We start from the raw sequence: 15,707 nt of genomic DNA on the forward strand, positions 1-15,707 counted from the left end.
GTGAGCGGCCATGATGCCTGTTCCTCGCGTGTCCGATCGATCTGACAACGTTCCCAGATTACCCAGACGTGACGTCACTTCCCATCGTCTGTGACTCGTCAGTGCTGACACGACACCCCTGACAAATGACGTGTAATGACAAGAGTTTATTAGCCGTGGACGAGAGTTCCGTGTCTGTTGATGAATGTCAAATCAAAGGCGATTACAGCAGACAGCAATGAGCAGCAGTTTGTGCCCAGGCTGGTTGGTAAACCATCGATACAACCTTACTCTGTGGTGTCTATTACATAGGATAAGCTGGGTGTCAGGCACTTGGCAGTCTTAAAAGGTCGCATGCTACATATCTTGATGTAGATTAACCAGTTTTGATACACAGTTTGTTTATCCAAGCTTAAGCTGATTGGTACAGCCTCGATGATTAACCTTCCTTTGTGGTCTATAAGCAAGGTGCCAGCCACTTGATAACCGTGACAGATTATACATTCACACAGCATTGGGTACAACAGGTTGATACGCGTTGTGACATATGCTGATGGAACTGCCACTAAGAGTGACAGGTTTGCCACATCAATGGTCCACTAGCGTTGCTGAAGGGTTCAGTGAGAGTTATACTAATTGGCCTGCCAGCAAGACGGTAATTCAAGACGAATTATGCGACATTTACCCATTTTGCGATATGTACACGTCTGGTGATAAGACAGGCATAAGCTTCAGTCGCCGATGAAGTTTGGGGAGAACTTGATCTGATATTTCTGTTTCTGTCTGTTCTTGTCTCCGGTTCACTATGAAATTTTGTCGATGAGCTCTCTTGGAACTCTAGATATATGCATCTTAAATTGGCTGAATTATCTAAGGTACCCCAAATGATTACCTAAAAGTGTTCCATAAGAATTATAGTAATTGCTCTGTCAGCTAGAAGGTAATTCAGCACGAGTCATGTGGCGCTAACCCACCTCAGGACACAAGGGGATATCACCAAATTAGATAAAGCCGCTCGCTGAACGTTCAAACGAAGGGGAAGGTTACCAAAGAATCTGATCATCTAGTGATAAAAGAAGCATGCATAATTTGCAGTCATTAATGCATATGGTAACATTTCATTGCACATTCTTGCCCGAGGGCTAATTTTAGGTACAGTGTTTCATGAAAGGGGACAAACAAACAAATAGTGTAGAACAGTATAGACTATGTCTACTCTAGTCTAAAAGCTAACTCTAAACTGTAACTTGTTGGATTCGACTTTTTTTCCTATATAATAAAGACAGCGGAAGACGAAGTATTCCAAATTTTCTATCATGTGTGGGCTCCGTGATGTTAGGAGGGATGCAGTATAAAGAGAACGTGAGCTGATAATATTACCTTTGTTCTCATTTATTGTGAGAACTTGTGTGATTTCCTGATGACATGAGGAAACCACTCAAAAATAAAATACAAAATTTGTCTTCTTAAGAAGACGACTGAATGCATTAATACATTACAAAGAAGCGGAACAAATCTCCTTTTATTGTATCATTCGGTGAAGGTCGTCTGCACGTTACTTTAAGACGGAAGTTTATGACTCTTTAATCACCAGATTACTAGTTTGATGGCTCTTTCCAACCGTGTAAAGAGCAATCAGGCAAATTTGTATCCCTCCGCTCCCGACAGTCTCGCGATGGGGATAGATTCTCAACTGGTTTGGAAATGTATACTTGTTTCCATCCCCGGAAGAACAAAAGTTTCCATTCCCGGAAGAACAAAGACTTCAGCTGCAGCTGCGCTTCCCGGAACAGGAGAATCTCGGCAATTACGGCTGTAATGATTTCGTGCTTAACCAGGCTCCTGGTACTTTAGTAACTCATTTGTAGCAGACCGTGGTAACATCGGCGGTTCATCAGTAGAGACGCCTCGCTAGATCTGCAGTCGGTACTGGGGAGAACTGACAGGATGATGAGCTGGAGTATCTGGTAGTTTCCAGAAATGTTTCTTCGACTTGAAACGAAATAAAATGCATCAACACTCAATATATTATAGTATGACTGAGTCACGTGTATGGCCATCGATTTTAGTTAGATTGTATCAAGAAAGATGCACGTGGCCGCTTTTTCATCAAAGCCTTGACCATGACATTCATATTCTCCGTCCATAACCTTGTATTTATGAAGCAGTCCCACGCCAATCAACCCTGCCCACTCATCCAATCGACCCATCTTCCAACGCGAGTCGGTATTCCCGATTAGAGACTGTGTTTGGAATTACGCTTCACAAGTAGCCGCCTCCAGTCACCGTCGCACAACCTTCCTACTCTCGGGCTTTATTCCATTGGCCCGGATTTCCGAACTCTGTTGCCGCCGCCGTCTGGGATCTGCAGCTGGAGCTAAGGTCGGCCCAGGGTATCGCACCGGAGTTGATTGGTGTCAAAAGTCACGTCCGGAGTCACAGTTTGGAATCTCGACAATGAAAAGAAGCTGAAAAAGTGGGTCAAGGACAGAATAACCTTCCCGTCTGGGTGTTACACCATGCATTCATCTGTACCGGAAGGGCCTACTACTTAGGGTTCGATTACAAGACGCGCCAGTATAATTCTGTAGTATTACGCGATAGCGACATTGCCTCTCCCATGTAATATCTCGTAATAACATTGGTTTGGACTTTTTGATGTTCACATTCGTCAGGTGCCGAAGTATAATTCGGTAGTATTACGCGATAGCAGCGTTTCTGCATCCGATGTAATATCTTCTAATAATCTTAGTTTGGAATTATTGATAGTCACGTCCCTCGTGCGCTGACTTGCAGATTGTTCATATTAGAGAACATTTCAGTAGAATATTGTGCAAAACAAGAAGTCATATGCTTTATTTGCACTACATTCGGTTTCGCATGCCTGGTGTCTGTTTTTTAACGAGATCATTGAGCAATTTTACTGAATATTTTCACAGTAGATTCCGCAATTATGACGGCTGCAAACCTCCATAAGTATCATAAAAAGGTTCGCAGGCAGGAAAAGGAGGAATGTATCTTCTTGAGACTTTCTACGCAAACTCAATGATGGTTTTGTTGCCAACTTGGCCTTCATAAACTTACATTATATCCACCTACGCCAGTTCATACCGGAAAGCCCCATGAACATGTTTGTTACAATTTCAATTTTCTGCTATGTTATGAAGAGAATATCGATTGACGGAACTCATCTGATATCAGGACATGAGATTCGATGTAGGTCAGACATCCAGGTAATAAGATGCGCCAAAAAGCAGTTACTCAAGCAACTGGATATCATTTTGGAAACGGTCAGGCGTTTCAACTAGCATCCATTAATTTTCGGAATTAAAGACAAATTCAGGCTGAATCCGAAGACAATTTGGATTCCTATAGAAACAAAGGTAACTAAAGGCAAAGTCAATCTAAAGACAATTTTGCCCTTATCTTTGTTTCTATTGGAATACAAATTGTCTTCAGCCTGAATTTGTCTTACAGGTTTTCTATTGGACATCTAAACTTGTCTTCATTTTTAGATAGGGTATAAAAGACCAGCTTTTTCCAGACCACTTCATTCTTACTGACGAAAACTAGTGGATGTTATTTGAAACGTCTAACGGTTCCAAAATCATATCTAGCCGCTTGAGTAACTACTTTTTTGGCAAGACACGACAGGTGCGGGGCGGACTTATTTGTGCATAGACTGTGGAAAGCCTTAACATCAATTCATGGCTTATCACGCCTGATTTCAGGCGAGAATTTTTCATCAATGCTCTGCGGTACGGAAATGGCAAGTCAAGGAAAAAGACATCGGTAACACAGCGATCACTCACCATACATAATCCACGGGAAATTCTCACGGATAAAGGAACAATGAAGGTCATGCTATTCTCTGGTTAGAGTGGTCGGGGTTAGTCTCCAGTTGATGGCAAACAGAAATGAAACCAAGCGTAATCCAGCGCTTTTGCAGTTATGAGTACAGCTGCAGTTCTTATCTGTACCGCATTATGAGTTGCTTGACTTCATCTGATTGAATGCATTTCCCACAATCCAGAGGAATAATCATTACTTCTAAAGTGACTCTGTCCTCTGACTGACTTTTGCAGAAGGAAGTGAAAAGATAATTACCATAGATCATGTTACTTGTTACGACCGGAAAGAAGCTGATGTATGAAAGCAGATGCTTTTGGCAGCGTGAGATGGATACAGTATTTCTCTTCACATCCGCGGCGTAATATGATATGCCATTTCCTCCTCTGACGTCATTTATCACGAGGCCTGTCTACACTTGTTGAAGATAAATGACACTTCTTGATAGGATGTACATGTACCAGGATATACATACTGGCACATACGGCCTCTCGCCCTGTTCTTTAACAGGAGTCAGCTTCTTTGATTTGAGGAGAAATGTCAAGTGTGTAGAAAGGCGTTGCGATGTCAAGTACATCATACAGAGGCAACAGAGTCAAGTTCATTATAGGACGTGGTGAAGTTCTGACAAAGTCAAGCACATCATTAGAAGTGATGCTCTTTTATATATCCAGAAGCTGCGCAGATGCAGGTATTGTGCCTAATTTAGATACCATTATCCATTATGATTTTTTGGGTTGTAGAACGGTGTTAGATAAAGTGTCTGCTATGACAATGACAGTCCTTGAAACTACCTCCCCTGCAATGTTAATATTCCCCTCGCAATGAATAACTCAAGTTTTTATCTCAAACACGTCCTCTCTGGTACCGTCCCGCTCTCTCTGGCCGGCACCTGAACGATCCACCCCGTTACCTGCCCTTGGGACTGCAGGTTTCCAGAGTCCAGACCTTAAACTGGTTGCAATTACACCAGATAATTTAAATTTGATAATGTAACGATCCCACCCCGTTACTTGCCCTCGAGACTGCGGATCTCCAGGTTGTATCAGGTCCCGTGTCAGCCTCTAGGGACGCCTGCTGACGTCAGCTGGTTCCTCCGTCCTGAGGACTCTGATATATCGGGCAGATAAAGCAGGAATCTGGAGGGTTCGGTACAACTTGTCAACTTCGCGCGCCCTTTGCCGCGAGATGCTAGCTTTATACGCAGTGTTGTTATTCCCCCAAGGCTTGGGCAGTGAGGTAAGATATATGGTATTGAACAAGTTTCCCCACAGGTAGTTCATCTGCTGCTGGGCGTCTTTGTATGTATAGGAATAGAGCATTGTCAAATACAGATAATGTAGGAACCTGGGGGGGGGGGTCGGTACAACTTGTCAAATTGAAGCGCCCTTTGCCGCGAGATGTTTGCTTTATACGGAGACTAGGGCGGTGTAATCAGATATATGGTATCGATCAAGTTTCTCCTCTGGTGAACTTCCCCAAAGGTACTTGATCTGTTGCTGACAGAAGTGTTGTTGAAGTGTTGGAATGGACCATTGTGAGATACATTCAAGTTTACCAAACTAATTTTCCTGTTATTGCGTACTAAGGCTATATTGCCACCTACTACTTAGAAATGAATATTCCTTCGTATGGTTCATAGTATTGAACCATTGATTTACTTTTTGTGGTCTTTTTTTTTTACTTGTAAAAGTATTCTGTGAAATAAAAACCCTGCAGCCTTTCCACACCTCATCGTCATTATCATATGCCAACCAAATAGAACGACTCATCACGGCAGCCGCTATAACCGTGTGGGACGGACCTATCTAGCTATTACCTACTGCGGAACCCCGCTGTCTTCCATGGAGGAGCCATGGCGGCGATGACAGACGATTCTATGATTAGCGTGATGATGGCGGAGATTGCCCTGTCGTTAAGACGGGCCGATTTACGGGATTACGTAAAGCGGCCCCCATGTGATCATTGTTTAATAATGTAGGCGTACCTGTGGTGTTTTCATAATCGCGTGTTTTGTAGCGATTTACAAAAGTCGCATTGTATCAAACGTGATAAGAAGCACGCAATGAATCTGCTGCGGCCTGCTGAGTGTGAAAATGTGTTTCCTAAAGTGGTGATGTAATGTATTATATCTGTATTCCTCAACAATGCCAACAGATATAATATTACACGCGAAGCCAAGGCACCATAGTTACCTTTGAACTTGACAGACAATATATGCTGAGATAAGGTAATATGTTAGGTGATATCAAGGTAATATTCAGCCAATTTAGGTACTCTAAGTAGATACGGTGATTGTTAAAGCGACAGGTGGTATAATTAATAATAAATCAGCCTCGAGTCAGCTTTGTAATAAACCCCCGACAATGAGAAGTTTCATATTACAGCTGCTGTAGAGAGAACTAAGTTACGGTCTGTGAGGGACTTCCGGGCAAACCTAACGGCCGTTGTTACAGCCTGGGATGTGCAGTAAATATTGAAGAGCACTTCCTGGCTGTGCAATCAGATATATCCAATACTGGCTAAATGAGAGGGAACTTGGATGAGATATGGCTATGTCGAATGTATGTAGGTTTATTGCACATGAAAACTTATAACTACCGAGGTTGTTGCTTTTCATTCATTGGGAGACCTCTAGTTTCTCTCTAGTCCCTAAACAAACATGGTCAGCACCATGTAGATACGAAATAAGAGGTCTTGCGTTGTAGGTATATACCTATGCCGTTTGATGATGCGCGTTTTTCGAGTCAACGTACAATTATACCCCCTTTCCACTAGTACGGCGCTCTCACCGCGCTCTCTCTCTGTGACCTAAAATTTCACATATCGGTCAACGAATTGTATAGAAAAGATAAGAATATTTTTACACTTTGTGTGTTTTCTTGTCTTGTCGGTCACACTTTTACATGTTGTATGATATACCCAGTTCGAAAGCAAAGTATACACATATCCTGTTTAGGTCGCAGTGAGAGCGCAGTGAGAGCGCAGCGCGATCGCCGTCTAGTGGAAAGCTTAGAGGGGGCCTTAGCGTTGAAGTTGGGGAAATTTCTCAGGGTACAGGAGGGCAAAAAGATTATCATTTATAACTGAAAAGAGCAGCCAAAAAGGGCAATCACTGGCAGCAGCTCGCTCTCATTCACTCACTCACAAGAGCAGATGATTAGAAAGTTCTTAGTCTTTTCCAAAAGCTGTGAAACGTTGTATTCATTGATGGTGTTAACAAGCACATGATTTCTTTTGCCGATGCTCGATGTATCCACTTGCCAGTCCCTTGAAACTTGAACTGAAGCAAATAGAATGTTTGTAATTCCTTTCGAATTCAATAGTCAACTTTCTAAAATAGGAGATGGTAGACGCTGGCTTTGTAGTTAGTGCATCTCTACAGCTCAATATGACTGAATAGGCTACCTCTCTCTTTTAGCCATTTTAGTTTTTCCCCTAAGTCACTACTGAGCTGAGGACGTGTCTGTTTTCAGAGCCGAATTACTGAACATCTCAACCGCTCCCGAACATTGGTCTCCACGAAACGTCCTATAGAACAAACGTGGAGGCCATTACAGCCCGTAGATGAAGAATGGAACACCGATGAGCTGAAGAGTCCCGGATGGACGGAGGTTCAGCAGGTCAGGGTGAAATATGGAGCGCTAATGGAGACTCGGACACTTTCCTTTCTTCTAACGGGGCTCTGAGTGGGCCGGTACTAACGCCGCTACCTACCGCTCCCTCTGAGGTCGTTCTGTCTATTATTACCCGGGAAATGTGAAAAGGCAGCCTGCAAACCATTTTGGCTCACAAATTGAGTTCATTCCCTCAAGACTGGAGTCTTAATAGATAAACTCGACGAACCATTTGTCTCTTCACTAAGTCTTCCCTCCATCCAGCAAACCAGAAGATTGTCTCTCGGGGAGAAACTACTTCATTGAAAGTCTCTGAATAAGTTTTGATAATGCTGGAAATCCATTGGATATCACTGTTGGGATGAAGGTTATGTTATCTGCTGAATAGGCTATTTATCACAATGTACGCGAGTCAAACACTTCAGGGTTATGTTAAGTGCTTAATGTTTAACACTCAGCAGAAGTAGATGTCAATCAGTCATTTAAACTAATGCGTGCATGTTCCCGTAGTTGTGAACTGACTACCTTCCCTTTTTAAAACACTAAGTGATTACTCTAGTAAAATCCGTCCCGTTGAATTTCTAATGACTGTCTCGCTTACGAAAACCGTTGTAGTTGAGAAGGGACGTTCAAGCCATGGTTCAATACATATTGCGTGCAGAACCTGTTTTTCTTGTTGCAAACAATGAGATAATCAGCATTCCGATGAGGCTAATCTGTATCATCTTTGTCTTTCTGGGCTCACCATCTCATCTGCAGCACGTTCCCCTCGGGCGACACGCTGACGACAGGGTGGGTACTCACCATCTCATCTGCAGCACGTTCGGCTAGGGCGACACGCTGACGACAGGGTGGGTACTCACCATCTCATCTGCAGCACGTTCCCCTCGGGCGACACGCTGACGACAGGGTGGGTACTCACCATCTCATCTGCAGCACGTTCCCCTCGGGCGACACGCTGACGACAGGGTGGGTACTCACCATCTCATCTGCAGCACGTTCCCCTCGGGCGACACGCTGACGACAGGGTGGGTACTCACCATCTCATCTGCAGCACGTTCCCCTCGGGCGACACGCTGACGACAGGGTGGGTACTCACCATCTCATCTGCAGCACGTTCCCCTCGCGCGACACGCTGACGACAGGGTGGGTACTCACCATCTCATCTGCAGCACGTTCCCCTCGCGCGACACGCTGACGACAGGGTGGGTACTCACCATCTCATCTGCAGCACGTTCCCCTCGGGCGACACGCTGACGACAGGGTGGGTACTCACCATCTCATCTGCAGCACGTTCCCCTCGGGCGACACGCTGACGACAGGGTGGGTACTCACCATCTCATCTGCAGCACGTTCCCCTCGGGCGACACGCTGACGACAGGGTGGGTACTCACCATCTCATCTGCAGCACGTTCCCCTCGGGCGACACGCTGACGACAGGGTGGGACTCTCCCGACTCCTCCTTCATCACCACCTCGATACTCGGCTTCCAGATGTGCATTTCCGGGGGAGGAGACCTGCGAATGGAACAGCTCAACCCGTTAATAGGAAAATAAATAAATTTGGTAAGATTTGATTTGAGAAGTAGTGCGACACGAGTTAAATACAAATGTATGATTTACTGATTCCTTTGCCCTACTCAGGATGAATGACTCACCATTTCGGTCACGTTATAACTTGATGGACACGTAACGGGTGAAGAGTGTATCTAGTCACATGTTCAAAGCGATGATGAACCTTTGAAAACAGTATCATAAGGTTGGTAGACAGGGTAGATAGGGTATTGATGTTTTCTATTACGTATACAGTAAACTATTCTTGGAGAAGTCAGTATGAACTTTCAAAATTTTGGTTATCTAGTCATGCAGTATTGTTCTATTAGTTCTAAACCTTAAATTCCGATAATCCAATCCATTATCGTCTGTACCTAATTAGCACTGAAACTTGAAATAGTGGTAAGCGTGTCCCCGCTGCCTCGGAGTTTTTATTATCCGCAAAGTGAAATATGATCGCATCAATAAGGCTTTTCTTTTATGTCAATAGAGACTTTCAAAAGTTGTCTTCTTGTTGCTTCTTGTTTTCTTTAATCTTTTATATCATCATCTCGAATTCTAATGAGCCCAATCCATTATTGTCTCAGTTCAATTAAAGATAACTGTCTAGAATATTATTAGTATGTCCCTGATGCCTCAGAATTAATGAAACTTGGCATTATCCGTAAAGTGAAACATGATCTCAGTTCGGTAAGGCGAGCTTTAAAACGCTTAACGTACTTACCACAGTAATGGGGGTTTTATTACATACTCCTACCCAAGGGCACAAGTTAATAGTATTAAAAGCATAATAAATCGTTACGCAAGTATCGGGTATATCATATGCTGTAAACAACGTTAATCACATTATAGAGTTCATAGCTTCTCATTAAATATCTATCGTTGTTTCATAATCTTTGATCATGACTTTATGCCATCTGTCACGTCATTTTTAGCAATTGATAGATATTATTTGTTAAAAATATAAGTTTTCGGTGGCCAAATAGCGAGATTGATTACGATATACAAATTTCACAATGATAATTCGCTACACTATGTAGCTGTATATTCAATTGCATTTCAGAAGCTCACTTGCCTAAAGTAATCATCTAATCCTTTTATTTTATCTGGATTACTGATGCAGTGGTGAGTGAAGGGTACGGATTAGCATGAAAGCCCGGAAGATAACATGACATGACTGCTGAAAGAGATAATCCCATAAGTAAGTTAGATTGTGTTGCTGGGTCTATAGCATAAACCTTTCAACATTCAAATCTAAAAGTTTGATTAAAGAAAAACAAAACTAAGTAATCTAAAATTCTTCGGCTTTCTTCATGCTATAATGGCCATTTCGTCTGACTTTTATGACGTCACTTTTCCGGGAAGATGTGTAAGTGAATGAGTCATTAACCACATCATATTTCTCATGTAATTAGATAAACCATACATTATTGATTCCATCTGTCCTTATGTTTACAACTGTTTTAAGAAGCGAAAAGAAGTTGAACTTGTAAAAACTAGAATGTATTAGCATATGTAAAGGTGATAAGATACATTTTTTCTTAAATCAAAATTGTACCTTATTACTAGCACTACGACCTGTACTTAGCTTGTTTGAGCACAAATGTACAATAAAGGTCATTCATTCATTCATTCATTCATTAAACCTGACAAATGCAGAGAGCCGGTTGCACATCTGTAAGATATTATTTTAACTGCTGTTGGATCAAACGTACAAACAGAAATGAACGTCAAGGCTATTTCTTGAGCTTACCAACTGTCGCTTGACATGTTCGCCAGACGGAAGTCTCTCCACTCACAGCCCATGATCAGACTTAACGAGAAGTCCTGTCAGACCAAAAACACATATGTTAGAGAGTTCCATGAAGAGAAAGATCAAATAAAAATCAAATAAAAGGAAGTGCCCTACTCAGTCCTGTTAGAAAGAAGCACATATATCAGAGTGTTCCGCGTATTTGTAAAGATTATGCTGACCACTCAAATAAAATGTGGATCAATATGCTATTTCTAAAGTAATTGATCACGATAGGGCTTCAGGTAATTGCCCAATCGTTTGGTGATTGAATGTCCCATTTGGGCCATATCTAACCCGTGAAAGCTAGCAAGGATGGCTGCTAATAATAATAATTTCATTTCTATTATCGCATTTTAAGCGCAATTATTTCAATAAGAAACGGCCTTGATCTCCTCAATGCGTTTTATTGTAAATTTCAGGGGTAAAATCAGTGGTGTGGATTGAGAAAACGGCGATTTGGGGTCAGGTGTCGTGTAAAAGTGGGTCAGTTAGTAGACCAACAGTCTCCAGATACTGTCAATGATTTCCGATAATAGAGACAAGAGCAAGGTTACGTGCAACTTTCTTGACGAGCGACATGTTTGTGTCCTGGCGTTGTTCCACAGAGTTACTGTGTCTCCCGGTGGGGTTAAATCGTCTTTCTTAGTGTGTGCGGGTTAGACATGTCGACTCTGGTGGTGAACTCTATTAACCCAGCCTAATCCAATAGTCAGACTTTAAGTACAGTAGATCAGAGGCAATCTCCACAATACTGCTAGTTATGGCTCTCCCCAAGGTTTATTTTAGTCGTGTGGCCAGTATGTCACTACCTGTGGATGGGATATACATATAACTCATAGCCACCGTGCCACATCACGTTTCCTGACAATGGCTACAGTCTATCACTCATGTCACCGTTTTATCACGACATTAACGTTTATTGGGTCCATCTGAGCCGACCTGATAACTGCCGTTACTGATAACGTGCTGTGACGTTCATCATGAGTGGACAATAGCCAGGACACACTATCATTATACTGATATAGCTTTCATTGCCTCTGATCATTGGCAACAATTAACACACCACACATCATACATATGAGTGGACAATAGCAAAGCCACATTATACTGCTATAGCTTTCATTGCCACTGATCATATGCAACAATAAAGTGCCCATATCTCCAGTAGAATATTAGTCTCTTGAAGTGAAGTAAACTGTCTTGAGGCTAGTCGTCATCTTAAAGTCTCGACCAGACCAGTAAAAACACTATAGTCTGGCCACTATATCATTTTCATATATAGTTGCTATCATTGCTTTTCCTCATCTTTTGGAACAATTAACTCTCCTGAGTGCCCGAATCTTCAGTGGGATGCTAGCCTCTTGGTGTGAATTAACATTGCGAAGCCATAAACACAAAGATCATGCTGTCCTGGCGCCAGGCGGCTTTTTGAAGTTTCGATCGGACCAACAAGAAACACCACTGGATATTCCTGCCGTTTGTATGGAGTAGAATGGTTTTTTAATTGATTATATATTAAGATTAGCACCAAATTTTAAATGCTTCCTGTGCTCAGGCGTTAGACTGGAGATAACGAATCGAATTTGTTATGAGTCTGTCGTTAGGCTGTGAGATCGGCCAGGCAGAAACCGGGTCATCAATCTATTTTACTTCAGTCATTGAGATCGCCACATAAAGGTGCGGCGCGGATCTTCAGACTAAAGACACAAATGGGTCGACCGTGGTCCACATGGGTTATTTCATGGGTCACTAGCGGTGGCCCATGGGCCATATGGAATATCTCACGGGCCAGTAGCGACGACCCTCGGGTCACCAGGCATGCCACTTGTAATGTCTCAGGCACTGAGACCACATACAGGAGGCACTGCGTCTGTATACAGTGGAAGCCGCTTAATTGCACACCCAATTTACCAGCGAATCCCGTGCAATTATCCGGCGTGTGCGATGATGCGAATTTACCCAGTTGGACCGCACCGCCACGGGATTTTGGGATTCCGTGCAATTGACCGAAGTGTGCGTTTATCCGACATGCAATTAACACTGCATGAAAAAGCAGATTTCCACGAGTTCCCAACATTGTGCATGATGGTGGAACCTGACGTGTTCTCACCGTGGGCACGGGTTTCCACGGACTGCCTGTTCCCACGTGCCCCTACAATGAAAACCTGTGCGCACGATAGGGCACGCGAAGAGTCCACGCGCCCCACTGTTGTACACTTCCCGTGTTTCACAATTATCGTTAACAATGGAGAGCTGAGAAGTGTCTGATAATTCAGTTTGGTGAATTGTCAATTAAAAATCCCTTAAACTCTTGCCACATTTCGGTCTGTACTTGCGGGAAAGTCAATAATGAAACCGACGCCAACAGTACGCGAAATAAGATTTGCAACGCATTGCAATCCCCCTATAGTGACCAAAATCGTGCCGTATATACGAAACTCAACCAACTACGTTACCTAGATATACAGATTGCATGTAAGAGTTACACTATAGAAGCAAAGAAATTAGATTTCAACGGAGTGTGCCCAATGTCTTTTACTTCATATGAAATTTTTTCTATGCGACATTAAATTTATATGTGTATTGAGTTAGTTGTCATCTACGTAAAAGCTCAAAGCTAAGAAGAGCTGTTTTTCTTTCTACGTATTAATTCGTGGAATATGTACAAGACAAACATAGAGGTCGCAAATAATCACAGAAAGAACTTGTTTTATTTGTTTTGGGCTAACAAATACAGTGATTTATAGTTTGCAGTAATTTGTCAGTCAAGCGGGAACGCGGGACAAAGACTACTGATCTCAAATGTATGTGATTCGTGTATTCGAAGAAACAGCATGAATAGAACGGACAAACCTTTAACAAATGATCAATGGCAATGTATATGTTCCCCAGCCAACTTGGAAGGAGGCTTTAAACTCGACGCCTATCAATATACATAGATTGGAAGTGTTGTTCTTTGGTCGGTCGGCGCGGCTTTGTATATAATAACGCCGCATTATTCCGGCGCCATGTTGGATTTGCATTATATTGACTCCTTGTTTGTAGTAAACAAGAAAAAATCGATTCAAAATATTAATTACAAAGCTAATAATGTTATGGAGAACGTCAATCTTCGCATATTTCACTTTTACAAACAGTGTAGTTTTTGTTTGATATCGATAGGGAGATTGTCTGCCTGGCTTGAGTTTTGTCGAATATTGAGCCGATCGCGAATACGTGTGCTAGTAACATTTCTCAGATATTTCATAGCAATTGTACAGAAGCTCTAAGTTGCATGAGCTAATCAAATTTCTGTTACTAATGGGAAATACGGTCCGTTAGAGGTAAACAAGCAAGTTAAAAAGCACGAAAGTTAACTACTGGCGATGGACTGCCACAAGCTCCCCTCCCCCAATACACATGTCAGTGTTTTGTCTAAGCTTGAAAACACGTTATTCCGACGCGCGTGTCCTATAGCCTCCTTCGCGATTCTCAACGTTGACTAAGGTTTGCCGGGTGAGGAAATTTGCTTTGGAAGGAGTTTGCCGTATACACACAAATAGTATATACAACGACTTATTGTGTCTGTATTCAAAATACCCATCCGATGTAGCCAATCGCATTTCACACACGAGATGGGTGTTTGGGAATGAGGACCAATCAGCACACGTGTCTCCATTTTCAAACCTCACAGTTGTCATTTCAGATCTTGACTCATTTCATTCAGAGTGGTTTCACGCTGCTCCGACCCCGATAGCTAAGTATTTGATCGCACGACTGACAGCGCGGTGAACTTTATGAAAGCTTGCAAATGATTCTACGTCAAGACTGGACACTATCTCGCCATGGAATTGAATTTTACTGCCGACGCCGTGGGACCAAATTCTGCTTTATAGAGCAACATCTAGCCTCCCGACCACCGAGGGTCGGGTTGGCCCTTTGTCGGTGCGATGTTTCTCGCCGCCCGGGCCGGGTCGACTGACGCACCCTGTTAGCTCTTCGTCGTAGCTGCCGATTAGGTGATTTGGAGCTCCTTCGTCTCCGTGGAGGCCCTACACGTCTCACGATGGATTGGATACCACCGTTACGAACTTGCATGTTCACGCTTAGAAAATCTGCTGCGGCTGTGTAAATGTATAGGCTCTGGACTAGCAACTTTTTGTGTAAAAGGCCAGCTGGAGGTGTACGGATGAGAGCAGGAATGCTGAAATCCTGAGAACTACGGGAGTTTTATGTCATCAACCAGCACAGTAGAGTGAACTCAAAATGTTGAGACTGCGAATAAAACCCAAAAGTACTGGTGTCGGACCGACAAACCTATGGGAGCCAAAGGATCGACAGCCAGTACATATGGAGGAACGCATCAGGAGCAGTCAACTCTCAAATAATACTTAAAACTGCAAAAACAACGAAAGTTAATTCACATCTAGAAAGAATAAAACAAACACACTATAATCTATATACAGGGGAAGGGGGAAGCTGGGAGGGTAATTTTTGGGCTGGGAAGGGCCGGGGCAGTGAAAATGACGCTGCTATCAATAACAAAGGGTAATTGTGGCGCAGTCGAGGCCCGGGGAGATAATTAGGTGATAATTAACCGCTAATTTATGCATCCGTCATTCTCACACAAAAGCAAACGTCGCTAGTTTCCACACGTACGCACACGTGTACTAAGATTGCACGGTTCGCGCACACAGGTTTCCTCATAGAGGGCACGTTATGCACACGCGAGTGGTCCGTTTACTCGGATTTGCACAGGTGCCCCATATAGGGACACGTCACGTTCGCACAGTGGGCACCCGTTGAAACCCGTGGAAACTCTGGATTTACTTGCATGTGTACACGGATTTGCACAGCGGAAATCTGCGTTTTCGAGCAGTGTCCTGGCTTCCACTGTATATGTTTCACGGTGTCAGAACCATGGGATGATTACTC

The 15,707-nt window shown here is 43.1% G+C and overlaps 1 protein-coding gene across 1 annotated transcript in view; it reads right to left on the bottom strand.

Moving 5' to 3' along the window:
• Positions 1 to 15,707, bottom strand: part of LOC118417409 (gamma-aminobutyric acid receptor subunit rho-1-like) — a 71,583-nt gene that overhangs the window by 14,550 nt on the left and 41,326 nt on the right. The window contains exons 4-6 of the mRNA XM_035822965.1: positions 12,869 to 12,999; positions 10,752 to 10,825; positions 8,840 to 8,962 (exon numbers count right to left, since the gene is read on the bottom strand). Of these exons, the coding sequence (XP_035678858.1) occupies positions 8,840 to 8,962; positions 10,752 to 10,825; positions 12,869 to 12,999 (328 nt within the window). The remainder of the gene's footprint in view (positions 1 to 8,839; positions 8,963 to 10,751; positions 10,826 to 12,868; positions 13,000 to 15,707) is intronic.

The sequence above is a fragment of the Branchiostoma floridae genome, chromosome 6 (assembly GCF_000003815.2).
Source record: "Branchiostoma floridae strain S238N-H82 chromosome 6, Bfl_VNyyK, whole genome shotgun sequence".
Taxonomy (NCBI): domain Eukaryota; kingdom Metazoa; phylum Chordata; class Leptocardii; order Amphioxiformes; family Branchiostomatidae; genus Branchiostoma; species Branchiostoma floridae.